The sequence below is a fragment of the Equus asinus genome, chromosome 27, assembly GCF_041296235.1.
Source record: "Equus asinus isolate D_3611 breed Donkey chromosome 27, EquAss-T2T_v2, whole genome shotgun sequence".
NCBI lineage: Eukaryota > Metazoa > Chordata > Mammalia > Perissodactyla > Equidae > Equus > Equus asinus.
In genome coordinates, this window is record NC_091816.1 from 35,944,313 (window position 1) to 35,968,343 (window position 24,031).

General features: G+C 40.4%; 1 protein-coding gene across 2 annotated transcripts in view; it reads left to right on the plus strand.

Moving 5' to 3' along the window:
* Positions 1 to 24,031, plus strand: part of CSMD1 (CUB and Sushi multiple domains 1) — a 1,835,848-nt gene that overhangs the window by 1,264,083 nt on the left and 547,734 nt on the right. For both annotated transcript variants that reach the window (XM_044760557.2, XM_070499942.1), the window contains one exon: positions 4,581 to 4,668. In XM_044760557.2, coding sequence (XP_044616492.1) covers positions 4,581 to 4,668 — 88 coding nt within the window. The remainder of the gene's footprint in view (positions 1 to 4,580; positions 4,669 to 24,031) is intronic.

The window sequence follows — 24,031 nt, forward strand, 5'->3', positions numbered from 1 at the left end:
GCCAATCTTCCTCTTTTTTATTTTCTCCCTAAAGCCCCAGTACATAGTTGGATATTCTAGTCGTAGGTCATTCTAGTTCTTCCATGTGGAACGTTGCCACAGCACAGCTTGATAATCGGTGTGTAGGTCCACACCCAGGATCTGAACCAACAAACCCCAGGCTGCTGAAGCAGAGCATGCAAACCCAACCACTCGGCCATGGGGCCAGCCCCCAGGAATAGACTACTTCTGATAAAAACAGTGACAGCCATTCATCTTGATTTGGCAGAGAAATCACTATTCTGCTTGAGGGGATATAGGAGACTTCTAACTGGTGATGGCAGAAAAAAATATGGTGGAAGTAATATCCTGCATTGGGGTTTGAGATGATTAAAACTAGAATCTATTTAGGAAATAAATTTTATAGACTTTAGAAGACCACTGCCTACTGATTGAGAACCCTGCCCTGGCATGTGATACAGACTATGAAACCATGAGGTTGGGGAAAAAAGTAGTAGAACTGTCAGATTGATGAAAGTTGATGTGCTGGTAGTTCACAGATTTAGGACTTGTTGGAATACACACACACACACACAGTGGTAAGATACAAAAAACTTACCATTTTAACCATTTTTAACTATACAGTTTTGTGGCATTAAGTGCATTCACATTGTCGTGCATCTATCATCACCATCCATCCAGAAAAATTTCATCTTCCCCTACTGAAACTCTATGGCTGTGAAACAATAATTCCCCAGGCCTTTCTCTGCCAGCTTCAGGTGACCACGATTCTACTTTCTGGCTCTGTAGAGAACATGTAATTGTAGACTGTTTTTTGTTGTTGTTGTTGTTTGGTTTGTTTTTTAAATCCATTCTGCCAATCTATGTCTTTTGATTGGGGAGCATATTAGTGTGTTAGAGCCGCCATAACAAAGTGCCACACACTGGCTGGCTTAGACAACAGAAATTTATTTTCCCACAATTCTGGAGGCTGGAAATCTGAGACCAAGGATTTGGTGGGGTTGTTCTTCTGAGGCCTCTCTCCTTAGCTTGTTGATGGCTGTATTCTCCCTGTGTCTTCCCTTGGTCTTCCACCTGTATGTGTCTGTGTCCTAGTCTCCTCTTCTTACAAGGTCAGCCGCCATATTGGATTGGGGCTCACCCTAATGACTTCATTTTAACTCAATCACCCCTTCAAAGACCCTGTCTCCAAATGCAGCCATATTCAGAGGTACTGCAGGGTTAGGGCTCCAGCATAATAATTTTTGGGGGACACAGTTCAGCCTATACATGGAGCTGATTCCATTGCCATTTAAAGGAATTACTGATAGGGAAGCACTCATTTTTACCATTTTGTTTTCTTCTGTATGTCTTATAGCTTTTTTGTACCTCATTTCCACCATTATTATCTCTCTTTGTGTTTAGGTGATTTTTTGTAGTAACATAGGGTGGTTCCTTTCTCGTTTCCTTTTGTGTATATTCCATAGATATTTTCTTTGTGGTTGCCATGGAGATTACACATAAGATCCTAAAGTTATGACAATATATCTTAAATTGAGACCGACTTAACTTAAATAACATACAAAAAATTTACTCCTTTATAACCCCACCCCCTACTTTGAGCTATTGATGTCATAAATTACATCTCCATATGTTGTGTACCTATTAATGTAGATTTATAATTATTTTTATGCATTTGTCTTTTAAATGATGTAGAAATCATCTTTCAGCCCTTAAATATTTTTCCCCATCGCCTTCTGGCCTTCAAGGTTTCTACTGAGAAATCTGAGAGTTTTATTGGGGATCTCTTGTTTGTGATGAGTTACTTTGCACTTTCTGTTTTCCAGATTCTTTCTTTGTCTGTCTTTCAACAGTTTGATTATGTGTCTCATTGTGGGGCCCCTCGAGTTTCTTGGAGTGCGTTGAGCTCCTTGGATTTGTATATCTATGTCTTTCCTTAAATTTAAGAAGCGTTCAGACATTATTTATTTAAATTCAAATTTAAGACAGTTGCTTTGAAGTGTTGGTCGAGTAAGTCCAACACATGTTTCTTCAGGGACTATTCCTGGAGGTTAATTTTACTTCTTTGAATAGGCCATCTTTGCCTATTTTTGTATGCCTTTTGATCTTTGTTATAAATTGGAGGTTTGAAAGAAACAGCCACCTCTCCCAGTCTCTGTAGAGTGGTGCAGATAACCTTTATTAGTTAGTGGACTGCTGAGCCTTGAGACCAGAATGACGTGAAAACTTAGGTCTTCGCAGGTCTTTCCTGGGCCCGTGTCCTGCCTGGGTCTGCGTGTGTGCTTCTCCACCCCCAAGCTGCTTTAAAATATCTTAATTTCTTCAAGAGACTCACTTGAGCTTCTTCTCAGGGTCTTGGATGTTTTATTGTATTCCTCTGCCTATATTTTCTTGTCCCAGGTCCCCACGTGGCTGAGTCCCTGTGCAATTTCTAAACGCAGCTGTGTGTGCCATTGCCTTCCATGCCTTCCATGGCTCCAGCTGTCATTCCCATCTGAGCTCCAAGTCAGGAAAAACAAAAACTAGTCTCTCAAGCAGCCCGCAGGCCAGAACATTGTAAACAATTTTCTCTTTGCTCCTCCATCCTCAGGGAGGGAATCAGGAATTAGGCCACTTCCTCTCGACTGTATTGTGCCATGTTGGGGAAGGTGTAAGGGGCAAGTAAAAATCCTGTGAAATTTCCTACCATTGTGAATGTGGCTTTTCCTTCATCGGGCATTTACTTGGTTGCTGTAGATCTTTGACTAGTTTCCAGAGCTCCTAAAAATTATTTTAGTCCATCTGTAGGTTTTTTTTTTTTTGGTGTTTCCATGGAGAAATGAGGGCCTGGGGCTTTCTATTCCACCATCTTATTATCATTGCCCAACTAGCTGAATTACTTTAAAATGATATTGAGAAAGCTAAATATTTAGGAAAGAAAATTTTAGAGTCTAATCCATTTCTCACACTGTATAGCAAATTACTTTTTAGATGATTTAAAAATAACAAAAACTTGTGAGAAATATAGATGAATCAATTTGGAATGATGAAGTAAATGTTTCCAATAAATTCATTAAATATATTCTAGCAAGATTTGAAGTTAGTGAAAGGTTATATCCATATCCCAATTCCATCCTAATTTAGCAATGAAAAATAAATCTTGCTATAATTATTGGTGCTTTCTTGTGCAAACTTTTAATAATATGCTTAAGGAGTTCAATATCTACCCAGACAAATACTTTTTCTTCTTATGGAATCATCTAAAGTATGTGAAAATATATATTTGTAAGCATGTTTTCAGCTGCATCTATTTAAATGAGCTTAAACTGTAGGAAACATATGAACTATCCAACAGGATATTCAAAGACACAGTAGGTTTCTGAGTTGGTCAATTTTCTGGCTTAACCATGTTATTGAGAGTCCTGGTTCTTGTTATATTTCTTCTATTCCATCCATGCTGTTGCCTCCATCCTTTGAGTGTAGCAAGATGGTACCAACAGTTCCAAGCTCAAAATCCAGACACAGTAAGATCCAGACTAAAAACTAGATGGTCTCTATTAGCTCAATGAATGTCTTCCCAGAAGAACTTCTACAGACATACCCTCATGTCTTGTTGAACTGAATCGGGCCACAAGCCTACTGTTGAACAATTTTTTTTAAAGATTGGCACCTGAACTAACAACTTTTGCCAATCTATTTTTTTTTCTTTCTGCTTTTTCTCCCCAAATCCCCCCAGTACATAGTTATATATTTTAGTTGTGGGTCCTTCTAGTTGTGGCATGTGGGACGCTGCCTCAACGTGGCCTGATGAGTGGCGCCACATCCCCGCCCAGGATCCGAACCAGTGAAACCCTAGGCCACCACGTGAACTTAACCACTCGGCCACAGGGCTGGCCCCTAAACAAATTTCTGGAGAAAAAGAGGGAATTCCCTTGGTTGACTTAAACAAATTAGATAGAATGGAATGGATGTTGGAGTAGGAACTACTCTATCCACTAAGCAAATGCGTCCTTTAAAAACTATTCTGTGATTGTACAACATTTCAACAGGAGGAAAGGCTCTTCATGGAACAGATTCGGGAAATAAAACAGCACATCTGTACAAGAAGACTGGCACTTTTTTTAGTTCAGTGATAAACCTGTTCAATGTTTAAAATCTAACAGATGATTTTATTTAAAATATCTCTTGGATAGATCTTAATAGATGACATCTCCATTGTAATCCGTGGTGAATGAATGAGGGCTTTCTCTTGTATAAACGTAGGCCATGCTACGCTTTTCTCCCACCATTCTACTAATTGTAATCTGTCATAAAGTTGATCATAATAAGCAAGTAAGTTTTTTAAATTAAATTTTGATCTCTTCAGTAGAAGAAGAGTTCGAACCAAAGAACATTGGCATACTTTCACTGGCTAAGAAGTCTTTGCTTTTCAGAAATAAGAATAAAGATTTATTTTAATGTACCTAAACTGTCTTCTTTCTTAAAGAAATCGCATTTTAAGTCATCATAATTTAAGAAGCAAATCTGCCTGAATAAATTGATTCTCTGGCTATTCCTGCAAAAGTCGCACAAGATTATAATAATGTTTCTCTCTATTATAGTGAGTCAAGGAGGTGTTGCTTTGGTTTCCGACATGTGTCCAGATCCTGGGGTTCCAGAAAACGGCAGAAGGACAGGTTCCGACTTCAGGTAGGAGATAAAGTAATTATTTGAAATGCTTGTGATTGTCTAACACATATATAATTTCAGCTGGTCATTTTTAACTCTTTTGTCCTTTTGATTTGAAGATACAGCTTCTCAATTTTATGCAGCTAGATTATTTGTAGAAATCTAAAACATATTGTGCTCAAAAATTCCAGATTCTCTAGAGTTGATGCCTTTCACTGTATGAGCCAATAATAAAAATTTAACTCCAGGGCTTTTTTTTTTTTTCCTGTTTTTAACCATTTCCATATTCTAATGCATTTTGGTTAATGTTTAAAAAAATAGATGGGGTAAAAACTTAACTATAGCCTCATAATTACTTCATTAGATAAAGTTTTATAATGATGAATGTAAATGGCAGTCAATACAATTATTTCAGAAAGTGTTATGATTCTTTTTACTAGGATCGTGATGAGCTAAAGACTGCCTTCCAGTTGTTACATTATGAATGTAGGAGTGATTATAACAGTGCTGTTTCTTTGGATTTTTACATTCCTTTCAATTAGTTCAAGAAACACCATTTGCCAATTTACCAGATGGACACTCATGTTAGGAATAAGCTGCAAAATAAAAATATAAATGAGCAAGAAATGTGTTTTTCCTTCTTTTAATCTCACCATTTTTGAGAGAGAAACAACAAAGAGATGTGTAGAGAGTTTAGGCTGCTAAAATGAGCTGCAAATTGAAAGAAAGTAGTGATACTATTGGGGGAAGAAGAAAGAGGGTTACTCAGTGAAACTAGAGCAGCAACAGTAATGTGGAAAAGGGTAGAGAAAGAATGAAATTCTCTGTAGGATGGCTGGAATGACGACAGTAAAATGATACCTTGTTTTACATGAAAAGGAAACAGAAGTGCAGGTGTGATCCTGAAATACTTTTCACTCCCTAGTAGTGTCTGTCGTGGTTCAAATGGAGCAGGAAGTCAAAATGGTTGTAAGTTAAATATCACCAATTTGGGGTACACATTAGGGAGTTAACATTTTAGGTCAAGTTCCTTTGAAGCAGAGTCTGAGAAGGGGATTCTCATTCAAGTGATTTTTTTGAAAAGTGCTCTGTGGAGAAGGAGAATGGAGAAAGCAGGATAGGGCCAGAATGGAAAGCTATCAGGAGGGTGATTCTAACTGGAGATTATTCTTGTTGGAGTTATGAGGAGAAAGAGCATATAAGGAAAGAAACAGGCGACTGAGATATTTGCTATGTTGCAATTAAATTAAAATTTAGGGTCATCTCTATTGCTTGTTCGGGACTGTGCAGTGATGATGGTCATCAGATGTGCAAGATCTATTTGTTGTTTGACTTCCTCCACTCATGTGACAGGAGAATCCATGTGTGTTCAAATGCAAACTGGTAGATCACAGCCATGTAAAGAAACCTCATGACCATTTAGTGAAATGACATGGGGATGTGCCCAGCATATAACAAACTCACTATGAATGTTGGTGTTTTAAACAGAGGGAGGATATTCTTAATTGTTGAAAGTACTTTTGAGACTGTTTTTAATGAAAGGCAATTCAGTTCTTTCTAAATTCTTATAATCAAAACTAATGACTAACATATAATCCAAACTAATGACCAACATTGTCATGATGAGTGGATGGAATTCATTTGTACTTAGCACTGTAATTATATGTAATTTGGCGCTGTTTTTCTTTGAAAAGAGCTCACTTTATTAAGTTGGTAAAATATTCCTCATCTGATTTTATTTATTCTATGATTCTTGTTTCTTTGGAAATCTTTTTTTCCATAGGCAATCTAAACATTAATTCCAGTGTTATCTGTAAAGAATTCTAAATACAAGAAGCCTAAAATGCAAAGCTTTCTTATTTGAATTCAGATCAATTTGGGGACAGTTTTCCTCACCATTGATCACCCTCTAAAAGACAAACTACATTCACTAGAACTGAATATTTATGAAAAGATTGATGGAAAGATTCAGATACCAATATACAAGGAATGGGGCTGGAGTACGGACAGATGGGTCCTGGCATCTATTATTCATCTGTTTCCTGTGCTGGCAGGATATGTACCCCATGTACAGGCGGATATAATTATCCCCCGTTTTGCAAATATAGCTGTTGAAGTTCAGAATGTTAACATGACAAGATAGTGTATCTTGTCATGGTTAGAGCTGGAATTTGAAACTGTGTCTTATTCTCCTCAAAGCCCCTGTTGACCTAAATGATTTGTAATAAGGAAAATTATAATGGCTAAATTTTTTCACACGTATGATGCAGGCCCACTGGATAGGGACGTGCAGTTTGTGGCCATCACAAAGTAGCCATGTGAGGAGTTAAGATATGGCTGAAATCCAGCCTTGAGCCCAGCGTTCCAAGCCATGCGCCTTAGCACGGGGTTACTCCTGCTCATTCAGAGGGGAAACCTTGTTCTAATTTATTACTGTGAGAGGAGGTCACATCTAATTTGCACAAAGGATTATAGACTAGCAACAGCAGTACTACACACTGCCGGATGTGATGGGGTTTTTATATATTACAAAAATATTATACGTTATATATATTTCTGAAAATATATCTATTTTATATATATTGTCATGTGTTATAGGTTATCTGTATATTATTATTTATATATATTTCGCAGCTTGAAGTCTATCCTTTAAAAAATTCTGTATCTAGCACAACAAGAAGGACCTACAATTAGAATATACAACTATGTACTGGGGGAGCTTTGGGGAGAAGAAGAAGAGAAAACAGAACAGGAAGATTGGCAACAGACGTTAGCTTAGGTGCCAATAAAAAAAATTCTGTACACATTTAATAGATACTGAAATTGAATTGGGGCCTCCCTGATTTCTCTAAAACTTGGCCTTCTCATCTGCTTCCATAGCCTTCTTCTCTTCTCTTTCATATGTGCCCCTCTCACCAAACTTCAGGACGGAACCCCAGTTAACAACGCTCCTGGATTTGTATAAGCTGCAGTATCTATTCTAAAATTCCTTCCTCTTCAGAGTGTCAACTGCTGCCCTCCTTGTTCTGTCCTTCTGCTTTAAATTCTTAGTGATAGTCTTAGCTGAGTATGGTTTGCCCTCCTGCCACACCTACACTGCCTGTGACACCTATTCTCAGTTAACATATGTTCCACAAGTGACGTAGGGCCAGGTGAATACAAAAACAGATGAGGAGCTCAGAGACAGAAGATTGAGGAGTTCTGACAATATTCCATGGTTCTCCCAAGGATTTATTTTTCGTGAAACAGAATGTATCCCAATCATCTCTGCCCTCCCCCACCCCCACAGTTGGCTTCTATTGTAGGACAATTAGTCTCTACTCCCACCTTACTTCATCCTGTTATTTAAACTTTTCCAATCACCTTTGTGTTTATGCCACATATTTATGTTTCCACCACCTTCGAATCATCTTGCAATGATACAAACATACATTTATGTGAGATTTATGTTTCTATCATGTTAGATTATGAGGTCTTGATTTTATTTGTTACTGTGCCCAACACATGGCAGATACGTTTTTCTGTTGAATTGGATTAAATTGAAACTCACAAGCCTGTCCCTCAGGATATACGATCACAGCCTCATTAGTCCCCTGCTAAACTAATTAAGTTAACCCCCACTGGCCACAGAACAGATTATCAACTTTTCTTAAAACATGACCTATGCTCAAAAGGGAGTTTGGGCATTGGAAGACTGATAGTTCTGACATAAAAACTAAATATTTAATTTACATTATTGATATTTATAGATCACCATTCAAGCTAATAACTTTTGTTCCTGTGTCTTAGCACATTTCTCTCCAAGGATCTCACATAAATACACTTTATGCAGTTAAGGGATGTTCAAATGGAATTACGTCTCATCAGATGGAAGGAAAAACTGGGGTACATAAAGAAAAATTGCATAATCAATGGGAAGTGGAAAAAATCCATAACCCAAGTCTCTTGATAAACTGCTGCTCATTTCTACTCATTTCCGCATTCAACTCTCTTCCTTTAATAGTTATAAATTGATAATCTTATTTATACCTATTAAAATGCTGCAGCAAGCTTTAGTTTTTCCATTGGTCAGTTTCAGTGACATCAGAGCCTCCTGCCTCGTTACAGGAAAATACAAAGAATTGCACTTCCAAATAGCATATAAACCAGGAAATAGATTTGGTGTTCTTTTCCTTAAGAATTGCTTTTTTATTAAGTTCTTTCATTGACTTATTTTTCAAATGATAGAGGCATGAGGGAAACATAGGCAAATTGTAAGCCACTGCAGATTCTATTTTTTTGGTGTTCAAGGGCATCAATGAGATAACGTTGTCTTGTCAATGGATGGAGAGAATAGTGGAGAGAGATCTGGGGGATTCTCCTCATTTCCATCCTGTACATCCACCTATTTTCTTAGTTTGTTGGATTATTTTTCTTATTTTCTATTTTTTTTTTTCACTTGCTGTAGTGAAAAATTTAATTATACGTTAAGTTGGAGCAGAGATATAAACTATTGGTATCACATTTAAATCAGCTTTCCCTTTAGTTCTTCTGTATTTCTATGATTCCACTTAGTTATTTATGTTCTCCATAGGTTGGTATCTTCCATCCTTTCAACGCTGCTCAGAGATATTTCGTGATGTGTTGAGCATAGATGACCCAGGTCTTCTCAGGCCCCAACCTTCACCTCCTTTGGGTCTTTGCCCAACACCTCTTCCTCACCATGTTCTCTGAAATGGCTTTTCATTCACCTCCCCTCACTACTCTATGCTTTCCTTCAACTTCCTTGCACTCACCAGCACCCAAAATCATATATGTGTCTATGTTTACAATTTTAATTTAATACACAGAATGAGAAGAGCGTTAGCTCTGTAAAGAATAGACTTGGTTTTCTTCATTATTATATTCCCAGTGCCTAGCCCAGTCTCTGGATCACAGCAAGTGTTCAGCAAATGTTTGTTAAATCATTTATTTTTATTTTTATATAAGGAATGCATTTATATTTACATATTGTAAGGCAAGGATAACTGTTGATTCAACATGCAGAATTTTGATTTACAGATAAATTTTTAGGAATATAATTACTCCAAAGAAGACAGCAATTATTTATTTCCTCCATATTCTGGATTAGGCACTGAGTCCCTACTATTTGCTAGATAGTTTATATACATGGTTGCTAATCTTTATAACAAGAAGAAAATACAGATATCATCATTAAGAAATTATTGAAATATTCAGCCTGCTCTTTCTCATCAGATTAAAAAAAAAATCAGTTTACTAATAAAAGGAACCAAGTTCTGTGGATCTAATGTATGACATGATGACTGTAGTTAATAATACTGTTTTTTATACCTAAAAGTTGTTGAGAGAGTAGATCTTCAAAGTTCTCACCAGGCAAAAAAGGTAACAAAGTGAGGTGATGTATGTGTCAGCTAACTTTATTGTGTTAATCATTTCCCAGCATATACATGTATCAAATCATCATATTGTGCACCTTAAATTTACACCATGTTATCTGTCAATTGTGTCTCAACAAAGCTGGAAAAAAATGCATGAAAACAAGTTAACATTTTCTAAAAAGTTAGAAATTAAATACATATTTGGGATTTTGTTAATGAGCAAAATTTTAAAAACACTCAAGCTAGGATTTTTGTTGGAAAAATTTCCCCTTCTTATGACATAATCTTTTTTGCACTCCATGTTCCTGAGAGGAATAGTCAAAGAACTGTCTTCTATTTTTTGAAACCCAAGCATTATCTTATTTCTTGGAGCAGGCTTGGGTCTATAAATGATTTCTTTACTACTCTCTTGCACTCAGGGTAAAACAAGATGAAGGAGGGCAGTCTGGGACTGACCACTCCTTCTTCGTTCTCCGCATCAACAAAGCAACATCCTGCATTTGAATTCACAACAGCAAAGCCCCCTGAGGTGCTCCAAAGGGCTTTTTGACTTTGAAAAACATTTGAGAGGCAGTTCATGTTTCTAGGCCCATTGCTGGATGCAGACATGTCATTTTCTTTATAAGATTCACTGTTACTTAGAAACAGAAGTAATCTAGGAAAAATATTTGCCAATGGTTACTCTTTTTTTTCAGAGAACATGGCTGTGTTTTTAAGAACTACTTAAAGAACTACGATAACCAGTATTTTCCTGTTCACACTCTTTGAACCCGTATGTCCCTTTGGAAAAGGGCACACTGTGAATGCTTCAGATCTCATTTATTTGGCCAAAACTGTTTCCAATAAAGAATCCACTAAGTAGAACTCGTGGACCGTTCTCCCTCTTCCAGTCTTTTCAATATTTGCAATAGTAAAATTAATTTTTTCATCAAATTATAATATCCCTTTAAATAGTTTACTGGGAGAATGGGTCGTTATTAGTTAAGCATACACTAATTTGTCAGTTTCAAAATGCGAGAGATAATTGATGGATATGTTAGCCTACTTTATCACAATCATCAGAAGTGGCTTTTGGGGGACTATCTGGATATCAATGCCCTTTAAAATGACCTTCTGTCATCCGGTTTATTTCTCTGTTTCTTGATGTCCTCATCTGTGAAGGAATGGGTTGAAATGGAAGACCTGATTTCTGAGGTCCATTGGATCTATAAAGCTCCGTGTCTCTCAGTCATGTTTTTGTCATAGTCTGTTTTAGAATATGATTCTTCAAAACTTCTGTGATGTTATTCAGGGCCACCAACAACCTCTGAAGCTGAGGGAAGCATGTGACATGATCATAGGACATGAAAAAGAGTTGCCAACTTTAAGAACACATTAATGCAGTCAGCATTATCTAATTAACCTAAGTGTCTATTTGGGGCCCATTCTTCCTACTCCCCAACGTTCCCAATTTCTTTAAAAACTTCAGGATCTCAGATTATTTGCTTCCTTGCCCACTGTACCACCACTAAATATACACTGAAGGACAGAACGGAAGGAGAGTTAGTGTTTGTTGGTCTCTGCTAGATGGAGAGCACTCTGATTATCCTCACAGCTCTCAATCTTGCCATCAGGCACACTACCCCCCAAAGATTCTGGTTTAGTTTGACAGGAAGATGGCCAGGGCATTAGGATGGTTTTCAAATTTCTAATTGAGATAAAATAGATAATGCCTAAAATTTACCATCTTAACCATTTTTAAGTGTACAGCTCAGTGGCATTAAATACATTCACAGTGGTTGAAACCATCACCACCATCCATCTCCAGAACTCTTTCATTTTCCAAAACTGCAACTCAAATCTATAAAGCAGTAACTTCTCGTTTTCCCCTCCCTGCATCTCCTAGCAGCCACCATTCTGCTTTCTGTCTCCATGAATTTGATCACTCTAGGTAAACTCAGTAATAGGATTTTCATAAGCACCATATGGGATTCTAATGTGCAAACAAGATGGACAACCTCCGGACTACCTGGTTTACATCATCCACAATAAGATATCAGAGACAGGTGGGTCTAATGCTCAGCAGGGCTTACATGTGGAAAAAGGTGTTTGGTATCACAAAAATTGTGTGATGAAGTGTTGGAAACCTCATCTTTAAAAGCCTCTTCTGGTATCTTTTGTCTTTTATGACTTCTATATGTCTGCAGAAGCCAGAGGAAATAAGGGTTGCCATTTTGGTTCCCCACTGTAAAATCATTCCCAGCCTTGGCCTCCATCAAATAGCATTCTGAGGAAAAATAATAAAGAAGTAAATCCTGTTTCAGCTTCCATGGGCAGGAATCCCAGAGATCCCATGATGGAATACTAATGGGAATCAGAACCAGAGGTAAACTTGAATCTTGAAGAAAATATACAGGGGCCACTGAGCTTTCTAGAATGTCTAGGTATTATCAAACTTGCTATCAGAAGATCACGAGAGAAGGATTACTGAACACTGCCTACTTATGACTGACTTATGGATATTGGGCATAGAGATAAGTACAGGAATCTCGCTGGTATAGCTCGTAACATTATTATAGATACCTTCCTATTATTTATACACACTTTCAATCAGATATCTAGTCTATTTTTAAATGCATTGAAATCATTCATTTAAATGATAAAATACTGTTTCTGCAAAAGTTTGAAGGAACACTGTTCATGACAGATGTATGTGATGCAGGGGAGATGGAGAGGGCATTGCAGATTGCTCATGATAATTACAATCCCTTTAGACTAGAGCAGTGGTTTGCTATCTCTTAGTTCCAGCTCAGTTGGGCTATCCCCCTGCCCTCAGCAATAATATCCACACACCGCTGCAGAGGATGTAGCCACACGCTGGGATGGGTAAATAGGAGAGGCACCCCACTCCCAGAACGGCAATTTAGAATCTCTGGGTGGTGGCACGTGACAATTGAAAGGGTTCCTCTCAATTCTGATACACTTGACCCTTGCTGAGAATTGCTCGTTTAAAGACCTTTTACGTTTCTGTGTTTATATTCTAGGGGTATTAAAGAGGGCAGCTTGTTAGGTAGATTTTAGATTTGATGAGGATCTATTTAAAATCAATCCGACCACTTTTCCCATCAACAGCATAAACATTCTTTTAGCCCTAAGTTTGATCAGGAGTGCTCCCTAAGCTTCCTGTTTGTAAAAGTGGGAAGGAAGAGGAGGAAAGGAGAAAGACAGCTGGGCAGGACGTTGAAAGATCAGGAAACTGAGGATTTGTCAGTTGTGAGCTTACTGATGCCATCTACAGTTTTGATGTGTGTTTTTAAATTCATCCCTCAGCTGTCTTTATGGAGCTGGACTTTTGCTAGGTGTTCAGCAGGTACTCAGAACGAGCACTACTCTTGCAGTAAGCAGACGGTGCCCCTTAAGGTGGTGAGCCCTGCCTGCTCTCCAAGTGAAGCTGCCACGGGCTTGCTGTTGCGGGGTTCTAGAGATCAGCACTTTTGCTTTCAGATTCCCTGCTCTGCTGAAACGGGGCTGCCTCTGGGAGGCACAGGGCAGCTAACCAGCTCGCCCCATTACATCTTCTGGTGTAGAGACCATTGCTCAGATCTTTTGCTCAGAGCAAATTTTGACAATAGACGAGAGGAAAGAAGCAGGAGAGCCTTGGGCTGGTGGGAGGGACCACCTCGCAGGATTGGAAGGCTGGTGCTGGTCAGGGGTCATTAATGAAAACACAGCTGTAAGCCATGGCAATCCCACATCTGTGTTTCTTTGCTTTGTAGAGTTTGTTCCCAAAGGAAGGAGGAAACGAAAACACAAATCGCCACCTGAGGCCACGTGTAGATGGGTTCAGGAACAGAGGCAACACATTCATCTTTCATCTACTTATCAATTCACTGGCTTCCTTAACCAAAAGGGGCCGAGCCCTCAGGAACTGGGCTGGGCTTTTGGGATATAATGACAAACAAAAGCACAAAACAACAGGGAGAGGATTCTCTATTGTAGACAGTGTCCAGAAAGGCTCTGGGGAGACGGCGTCACAGCTGAGATGTGACGGGTGACAAGGATCCAGCTACGTACAAGTGGGGCAGGGGCTGTCCTGGCAGAGGAAAGCGTGTGTGCAGACCCTGAGGTGGGAGCACCTTCCCCACCTCTCTTGCCTAGAGGTGAAAACAAACATCAAGGGCTGCATCTAAATGAAGTCATAGCAAGCACAGGGACCAGCAACTACGTAACCACACAGAGCGAGCTGTGAGATAAAGGCCCGTGTCCATCTGTCCTGGTGGGTCCACGGTTTGTCTCTCCATCCCCGGGGCGGTTTTAGCATCACTGCCTGAGTCACCTTCCTTTCTGCTACCCCAGGATCCCTGATTTGCTGCTTTTCTCTGATTGTTTTGGTCCTTCTGACATTGTTAAAGGTGTTATGTAATGGAAGACTATTTCTAGGAATGACCCAGGATTAATACAAGATAGCGAAGAAGGAACTGTAATAAGAAGATGTGGTCTTGTTGAGTTGAAGTAGGGCAGATGATAAAGAGAGGAGGTAAGCAGAGAAATAGAGAAAGCCTCTGTAGAGTGACAAGAAGCATGAATGGGGACCACCGTTCTTGGCCGCAGGACCTGACAATACAGGAAGAACATGGACTCGTCTTCCAGCTCAGCTGCATTTTATTGACAGCTATTTACACAGCCGGGGTACCTCGTGAGAATCACTTCTCTAGGTCTTGGGGCTTGCATTGGAAGTTGATCCTCTGATCAGAGTTCCCTGCTTTATTTGGGATTCCCTAGAAATCAGCTCAAGGAATGAAGTTTTAGGGGCAGTTCCAGGGAAGCAGGAATGAGGGAAGACGAGTAAGGCAGGGAGGCAGGGATGGCAAATAGGAGAAGCCACACCGGGCGTCATAACCAGCCCACTGGGTGGCCTAGTCTCTCGGGGCCTTTGGACAGCCTGGGTGCGGTGCTGGCACCTCCATGTTCATGATCACCCCTCTCAGCCCCAGCGTCCCACAGGTCAAGGTCTGCCCCCACAGTGCATCTACTTCCCCACAGTTTCAGGCAGCTGCTGCAGAACCCAGAGCCCCGGCAAGCTTGGTCCAGCCAGCATGCGGGTGAGGCGGCTCCATTCTGTCAGTCGATATCCTGTAGGGCTCCCAGACTCATGGCTGCAGTCGGCAGCAGCACCTGGGATGGGGCTTCATGACCACAGGAAGAGAGCAAGCTATTCGAGAAAACAAGGCAGGGGGACAGATGGGGCAATGGGGAGGGGAGACGTGCAAATGAATTCCAGAACATCCTTGTGTGCTGAGCACCTGCTGTCCTTCCGTCAGCTTCAATACAGGGGCGATTGGAGTCTTCATACCTTTACAATGACTCTAATCTTACTCCTGGATCTGATAGTTTATGACCACTGTGTGTATGTGTGTGTGTGTGTACACTCACCTGTGAGAGAAACGCTGTGATAATATGATCATCTCTGGACGACTTCTTTTTGATACTGACGGACAGGAGTGTTTTCCTCTCCCGCGCCCGCTCCTCTGTTGCTGTTATTATTCTATCAGGCTTGGATTACCCTTCTCAGGCCTGGATCTTGTGATTGTCGGTCAATCAGCTTGTTGTAACACCAGTGAAGGATGTCAGAACGTCGGAAGGTTTTGCACAGCGTAGATACAAGGCTAGAGGAAAATATTTGCTGTACGGCTTCTGCATATTTGCAGTTGCCCAGTGATCAATCACAGATGTACGTGATACGTTTCAGAGTAAAAAACGAAGACAGTTTGAATCCATGGATTGCAAGCTCTTGAGCACGGGACCCTCTGAATCTCCTTTTTCTCATCTCCAGAATGGAGAGAGGCACCTACTGTGTTGACTTACTGCCGGCACCTGGCTGAGCACTTCTCACTAAGACAGTGGTTAATGTTAATGATACTTGTCTCCTTGCCTCCTTTCTGAGCCTGGTTAGCTCCCTGCCCCTGGCTGGGCCTGTTCCTCAGATAAAACAGACTCATTTCTGCAGCTGGTTTCTCCCACTCTCCAGTCCTGCTCCCTCGCATGAGCAAGGTGCGGCTCCCACAGGTGGCTGGTTCTCTCTCCCCTTCCTCCCCTCCCCACCTCCGCCTCTGACTCTTCTCCCTGGTTTCTCACTCAAGCTGAGAGGTAAAAGAAGAGCCAATAAAACATGTCCTGGCCCAGAATCTTCAAGGTCTCCTTTGGCTTCTAATCTCAAGCAGAAACAAGGCCTAGAGGCCGAGATCCCGGGCCCTGGGGACTGTCAGGAATGGGGAAACCAGCTTCTGCCTCTGGACTTATGAATAGATGCAGCTGAGGCGGGAAAGCTCTGCCGTGGGGATGACCAGCTCCTCCCAGAGCCCTCATCCCTGCCTCCTGTTCCTTCCCGAAATGTGTCATTCGTAATAGAAACGGATTCTGCCTCTGTATCAATAGGTGGGTGGTGGATGGGAGGATTTCATTTTTCTGCGCTGTCAGACAAAGATGTCCTCCTGTTGGGTAAACAGCAGATTCCCGTGAACTTATATGCAGAAGATTTCAATTAAATTTCCTCACGGGAAAATTCACACATTTCTCTGGATACCCGGCTTGCGAGAGCTGGTCACAGCTTGAAGATCGCTGGTCATTTGAAGCCCCTTTCGTAGGCCTTATTGTTGCTTACGCCCTTGAAGTACCATCTCTCTTAGGTGTCTTTGTTGTACTATTGTTAACATACAGTATCTAAAAGTCATGTGAAATATTAGTTTCTTTTCTTTCCTTGGGCAAGAGAGATCCATCTACTCTTTAATGCATTTTTAGCGGTGCTAAATTGCCTTAAGGCTTGAGGAGATGAGTCTAAAATCTGTCGCTATAAAAAGAAAAAATGACCCAGAAATGACACACTAGGTGTGAAAATCAAAAGGGTAATAAAAGGCATTGCAATATTCACAGCAGCTGCACATTTATCTCTCTGATGATGGCATCGTCTGGAAGGCTGTGCAAACCATGCCATTTGACGACGTCCTGGGAGAGAGTGGCTGCTTGACCACCAATTGTCTTCGTAGCCTTTCCAGTCTCGTTTACTAGAACCGTGTCTTTCAGTTAATAGAGACCCTCTAGTTAGGTATCTAAGTTTCTTTCCAAGTGGAATAAGGACTCCTTTATTAGAGAATCAGTGATGTTGTCTAAAACAACTTACTCCCAGATATAGGCGGATGATCACAAAGATGCACTTGCAAGATGGATGTGGGGTGGGTTTCACCCTTATGCTGTTGGGTTTTGGCTCCCTACAGCCTTCCACTGCAGTGGCTTGTTGTCCATTTAGGAGATGATCTGAATTCATGCCTTTGTCTCCTGGTTTGTCCTGTCTATTCATTCCAGATACTTATTGCAGGGATATTAGGAGCTCAATAAACTGTGCTAGAAGCTGTGAGCGATTTCAAGTGAATAAAACACAATGCATTCCCTCAGAGAGTTTTGTTCCTGGTCCCTGCCTCTCTGTGTGGCTTCTTTTCCCAGCCTGGTGCTCTCTGTATTTCTGTGCTTTAGGTGAATATGTCTCAAAGGAAACATACAATGGAACAATAAAAGAACTAGTTTTGTACCTCAAAGAGGGAGAAAGGAGGAGGAGAGAAGGGGAGGAAATCAAAGTCATTGTGTCTAAGGGGGAAAAATCTGGAGCAAGAAGGAGCAGGGCACCTGCTGGGGTCTTTGGAATAGCAACTGGAAAATACTGTTCTGGATGAACCAGGCTATTTGCAATTCCCTGAACGAAACACCAACTTTGATACCAGCAGGGCTTTCTATGGTGGGTTTTCAGTCTAGAACACATAGATTCATTCTGAAAAAAGTAAATCAATTCTATGGATCTTTCAAGACCCAACCTGAATTTCAATTTCTGGCAGTAACTTTTTCTCATCTTTTCACAAAGGAAAAATCAGTTGTTTTCCCCATAGCAATTTATATGTGTTTGACTCATTGTCCAAAAACTGGTGAGATATCTCTTGCCCCCAGTAGCTCATCAATACATCCTTAGGACTTGCATGGTGCCGACTGCATAAAAGGCTGACCATAAACAGTTGTTGAACCAACATAGGTGAGGTATAATCAGGCCAACAGCAGAAGGTGAAGAGTATTTGGGTTTCTTTGCTGTCATTATTTCTCAGTCCATCTTATGGACAGATTGACATAGATAGAGTCAGGAAAGTGACTTTTCTTTATTCATTCATTCAACATTTATTTATTGAGTGCCTATGACATGCCAGGCACCGTTTAAGGCACTGGGGATGTTTTATGTGTAGGATTAAGACTTCAGTCTAGATGTTCGAAAGATGTTGAAGAATCCTAGAAGTGTTCCTGACAGGTTTTCCTCTCATTTCTTTTCTTGGATCCAATGTCACTTTTTTCTTCTGAAGTTAGAAAAATACCTTTAAATTCTTCCTAATACAGTTTTCAGGAAATTTTTTAGCACCTTCCTCCGGAAACTACCTGTATAACTAATTCTATTTATGAGAGGTAAACAATTTTTTTTAATGATAAAAAAAAAAGTGGGGGGGCCGGCCTGGTGGCCAAATGGTTAAGTTGGCGCCCTCCGCTGCGGTGGACCAGTGTTTCACCAGTTCGAATCCTGGGCCAGGACATGGCACCGCTCATCAGGCCATGCTGAGGTGGCGTTCCACATGCCACAACTAGAAGGACCCACAACCAAGAATATACAACTATGTACTGGGAGGCTTTGGGGAGAAAAAAGAAAAAATAAAATCTTTATAAAAAAAAAAAAGAAGTTGGGGGCAGGTCCCATGACAGAGCAGTTAAGTTCCTGTGCTCCACTTTGGTGGCCCAGGGTTCGCTGGTTTGGATCCTGGGCAGGGACCTACACACTGCTTGTCAGGCCATGCTGTGGTGGCATCCCACAGGGAACAACTAGAAGTACTTACAAGGAGGATATGCAACTATACCCGGGCTTCGGGGAGAAAAAAGAAAAGAGGAAGACTGACAACAGATGTTAGTTCAGGGCCAATCTTCCTCACACACACAAAAAATAAATAAAAGCAGGAAGAGGAAGAGGAGGAGAGAGAAAAATGAAAGAGAGAGAGAGAGGAGGAGAGGGAGACAGGGAGAAGCTGAGATGGCAAAGATAAGAGGAGACCTGTATAGGCTGAGAAGAGTAATATTATTTGCAAAGTAAGCTAAAATGGGTATAAGAGGTTGAACTACAGACCCATGAATTCCGATGTGCAAAATGTCATCTTGTTTGTACTGGGACAGTAATTAATTTCTTTTTCAAGATCTCCATTTTGTCTGAGTCCGAATATTTTATTTATTCACTCTACGTTGTTAAAATCAGTGATTTCTCTCGCCGTTAGGCTTAAGGTCAGTTATTTCCTTCCCTTCCCCCTATCTTTACCAAGTTCAATGCCGGAGCCTAAGGCAAGGCTGTCCCAGCCACGGTGGGAGCAGGAGCGACTTCTCCTTGTGTCCATGCCCCCAGGCCGGCTGTCTTGACCTTCCCTGCGCCTCTAGCGGGCGCACATCCTCGTCCTGCTGCGAGGCGGACCCAGGTCTGTGGCTGCCTGTCTGTCAACCACAGGCAGCCTTCAAGGGGAACGAGCACTTGAGGATGACCCTCTGTGCCCCTTCAAGGCTGCAGGGGCTGGACCTTAGCCTCCGGCTCGCCCCGCTGGCATTTCTTCTTTACAGCGCCGGCGCCGTAAGACAGGGAGGCATCTCCAGACGTCACAGCCGGGAAATAAGGACGAATCCTGTATTCCCCCTGGTTGCCGGCACACAGCCCTGGGGAGAGGCCTAGCTGGGTTTAGCTCCTCACCTCAAGTTGTTTCTTGGTCCAAGGTGTGGCAGGGAAGACAGGGCCTGCGTTTCCGCAGCCCTCACCCCAGCTTGTTCGCGTCTCTGCCAGATCTCTACCTTCACCCCCGCGCCAGCTTGCAGTTTTGTTTTGTTTTGTGTTTACTTGTTACAGTGAGGAGTGAGGAATGGGGAGAGGTGCTCTGTCACATCTCCTTTAAATGTATTTCATGACTAACACCTGGACCACACTTTTGAATTTAGAAGCCTGTGATTTTAACCTGTGCTCTGCCAGAACCAAGGTCCTGAGTGTGAGTAAAATATGGGAGAACAAGTACAGGTGTGCATAGTCATGCCTGCACACACACAAGCACACATGCACAGTACAGACGCCCACAGGCACACACACGGGCACATCATTTAACCCTTCACAGACCATCATGCCACGTGGCCCTTGTTCTTCTCAAGAAAGTAGTTCATTTAAGCAAATATTCTAGAGCTTTGGTAAAGTGTGGTTCCAGATATTCTTTCCCCATGTCATCTATGTTAATTTTATAGGACAAATATGGCAAATCCTGACCTTAGTTCTAAAAAACTGTTTTTTGCTCTTAATTTTTGTTTTCTCTTGCTTAAGAGTGAAACAGTATAATATAACGTATTTCTCTTATTTGCTGCAGATGAAAAATGTTTAAATGTCCACCTGTGGGGTCTAAAAATGATATTTATTCCTTTATATTTTTGGTTCTTTAAGTGTGCTGTTTGAATTGGGTTTTTTTAAAAATCAAAGATGCAGACATCTATCTATCTGTCTATTTGTCTATTTATCTATCTGTCTGTCTCTATCAATCCATCAATCTATCTATCCATATAGAAAACACTCCGTTGGGCATTGGTTGCTTCAATGGATTCAAGAGCTGCGGACCAGTGTGGGTTGAGGACAGAGGGGGGATGTTTCTATGCAGCAGCCAGGTTGGTTGGTGTAATCTCTGTTGATTAATGGAGAGTTAGGTGTCACAGCTAAATCAACCCACATCCTACTTTAGATCCTAGCTTCAACTTTAAGTCACTTCAGGTTTCTTTTTTTCCCCAGAAATAGTCATAGTACCAATCTTAAGTAAGTGCACAAATAGCCGTTTTCGGGGAAAACCGTATTTAGAAACAGCTCATTTTGCAACTAAACCGTATTTAGAAATAGTTCATTCACCTAGAAAGGCTCTTCAGACTGTAGTGGAAAGTCAAGTAGATGGTGACAAATGAAAGGTCATTAGAATTTGAAAGTTGAGTGATGAGCTTTTCAGAATCACTGAGCACAAAAGAAGCAAAGAATGTGGTTTTCTCTCTTCATTTTAAAACACAAAATCATGCTTCTTTAACTGTTTAACTTAAATTTTGCCATTTGGATATTTATTGTCTATATATAGTATATCTTGATCTCACACAAAATAAGATTTCTTACAGTTTCCAACTAGTAAAAATTGTTGAAATTGTACAACATAGTTAATCTAAAGTCTTCTAAATGCACTTATAGATGGGAAGGTACTTGGGCTGGCCTGGTGGTGCAGCAGTTAAGTTGGCACGTTCTACTTTGTCAGCCTGGGGTTCACCGGTTCGGATCCCAGGTGTGGACATGGCACCACTTGGCATGCTATGCTGTGGCAGGTGTCCCACATATGAAGTAGAGGAAGATGGGCATGGATGTTAGCTCAGGGCCAGTCTTCCTCAGCAAAAAGAGGAGGATTGGCAGCAGTTAGCTCAGGGCTAATCTTCCTCAAATAAATAAATAAATAAATAAATAAATAAATGAGAAGGTACTAAAAAACTGTTGTTTTTTTTTTCTGGAATTTTGTTCTAAGAGTATTTTCCAGAAAACCAGAATAGATTTCCTAATGTTATACGTGTAACTGCAAACACAGTCATCATAAAATCAAATCCTAAATCATAAATGAAAACGTAGTTTATTATACATTTGAAGTTGAAAGTGTGCATGAATTTTAATGAACTGATTCGTGTGATAGATAAAACCAAAGCAAAAGCTTGAAATAACAAGGGAGAAATGGGGTCATCGACCTGATCCATCAGATCACAGAGACGACTCCTCGTCTCAGCTGTTGGGAGTGAGTTTACCCATCCGTGGCTCTGTTTTCCAACCTGCAAACTAAGATATTTTTACCAGTAGGATTTTAAAAGATTGTTTTAAATTTAAATTATAAAATAATAAAACCAGAAGTAATACAGTTATTGGAATAGAGAAGCAAAGTGTGTGTATCAGGATATTCCCACTCTAAGTATAATTTTGTGCCTATTCTTCCTGAGATGATAGATATAGATATACAGATCATTGTGATCTGGGGTGCATACAATTTTGTTTCAAGCTTTATTCTTTCTTATATTACTCCATATTTTTTATGCTGGCCTTTTATGTAGTAACATTGTCTTCTTTCAGATATATCTGAAACAATTTTGTCAACCATGGTTCTATTATTGGAGACTTTCATGGCTTCCAAAAAACAACTCTGGCCATATTTTTTGTATTTTGAATGACAAATATGTATTATATTCCCAGAAATGAGATCCAGTAGTCAAAGAGTGGTCTGATATTAAGTGGTGATTTTTTCTTTTTTTTAAGGATTGGACCTGAGCTAACATCTGTTGCCAAGCTTTTTTTTCTTCTTCTTCTCCCCAGAGCCCCTCAGTGCATACTTGTAATCCTAGTTGTAAATCCTTCTAGTTCTGCCATTCAGGACACTGCCTCAGCATGGCTTGATGAGCGGTGCTAGGTCCACACTGAGGATCTGAACCGGTGAAACCCTGGGCCGCTGAAGCAGAGCACTTGAACTTAACCACTTGGTCATGGGGCCGGCCCGAGTGGTAATATTCTTGACCTCAAAACAGAATACAATTCACTAAGAATACCTACAGGAACTTGATTGGATGTGTGGGAAAGCGTGTATGAAGAAGCTTGGGGTTTTGTTGGAGTGCAGTGCACCCCATCATAGCTAATGAATGATAGGATGCTGTCATGAAGGAGAGTGGTTGTGAAATGGAAGCAGTAATCCACTTTTCCTCCTTTATATTTGACCATAACTGGAATATTATATAAAATATTAGCATCTCGGCTTGTTGACATACTCTCAAACTACCAGTCTCCTTAACCTTTTATTTATCATATTATTTGGCTTATTTTCTTCAGAGTTCTTAGGATACTTTCATTTTTCTTCTTGTTGGATTTATTTATTTTTTCCCTCCCTGAGCTAGACTGTTATCTCCACGAGACTGAGACTTCGTCCGTCTCATTAGCCTCTGCATCTTTGGTACCTAGAATAGAGTCTGGCACATAGTAGATGTTCAATAAAAATGTTTTGAAAGAATGATGAAAAATAAGAAAACTGAAATTTAGGTAAATAGAAAAGAACTGAAGATAGAGACCTGGAATAGAGACCACAGAGATAGTGCAATAGTTGTTTTTAAAACAAAATTCTTAAATGTAGTTCATTTATTCAGTGTGGCTCCAGAGGGTTAAACAAGGGCTGGTGAACAGAAATCATGGAAGGGTGTATCTAGAAAGTATGGCTGTCTTAAATGACTGTTAGAACAGTGAAAATTAGAATTATGTCTATGTTTTGCTTTTTACATTTTTCTCTTTCAAAAATAATGTGTATTATGTGCCCATAATGAAGTGTTGCTCAAAATTAGTTCCGTAGAATTCTAGTTGCCCTGGACACTTGGTGAAACAGGGCTTCCTGGATAGATAAATTTTTACATATAAAATTTTAAAAGCTGAGAGGCCTTTTAGAAAAGAAAGGTATTTAATTTTGTTTAATCTAGAATTTTTCAAATTGGCTTGACCCTGATTTGATGATTTTCGCAGCCATCTACAACCAGCCCCAGAGAGTGTTATATAGAAGTGTGGGAGTTGCTGGTGTCATGATACTTCAGTAATATTCACTCTGACATTGCAGATGAGAATTTTTTAATAAGCAGGAAAAGAAACATTTGGTTTTTTCCCCATATCTTTTATCTATTACTAACCTTATCCATACACATGGGCAACTGTGAATCTTTTCTCCCGAAGACTCTCTTTCACTCCTATATTCTTCAGTATCAACCTCAGGGCTTGCCAAATGGAAAACACAAGTAGAATTTCCTCTTGTAACAATGGGCTTGTCAGATAGTGAAATAATACTACGCTCAACTCAGTGCCAGACGTCAGGCTAGAAGAAGTAATTGAGTGTCTTCAAACCTGA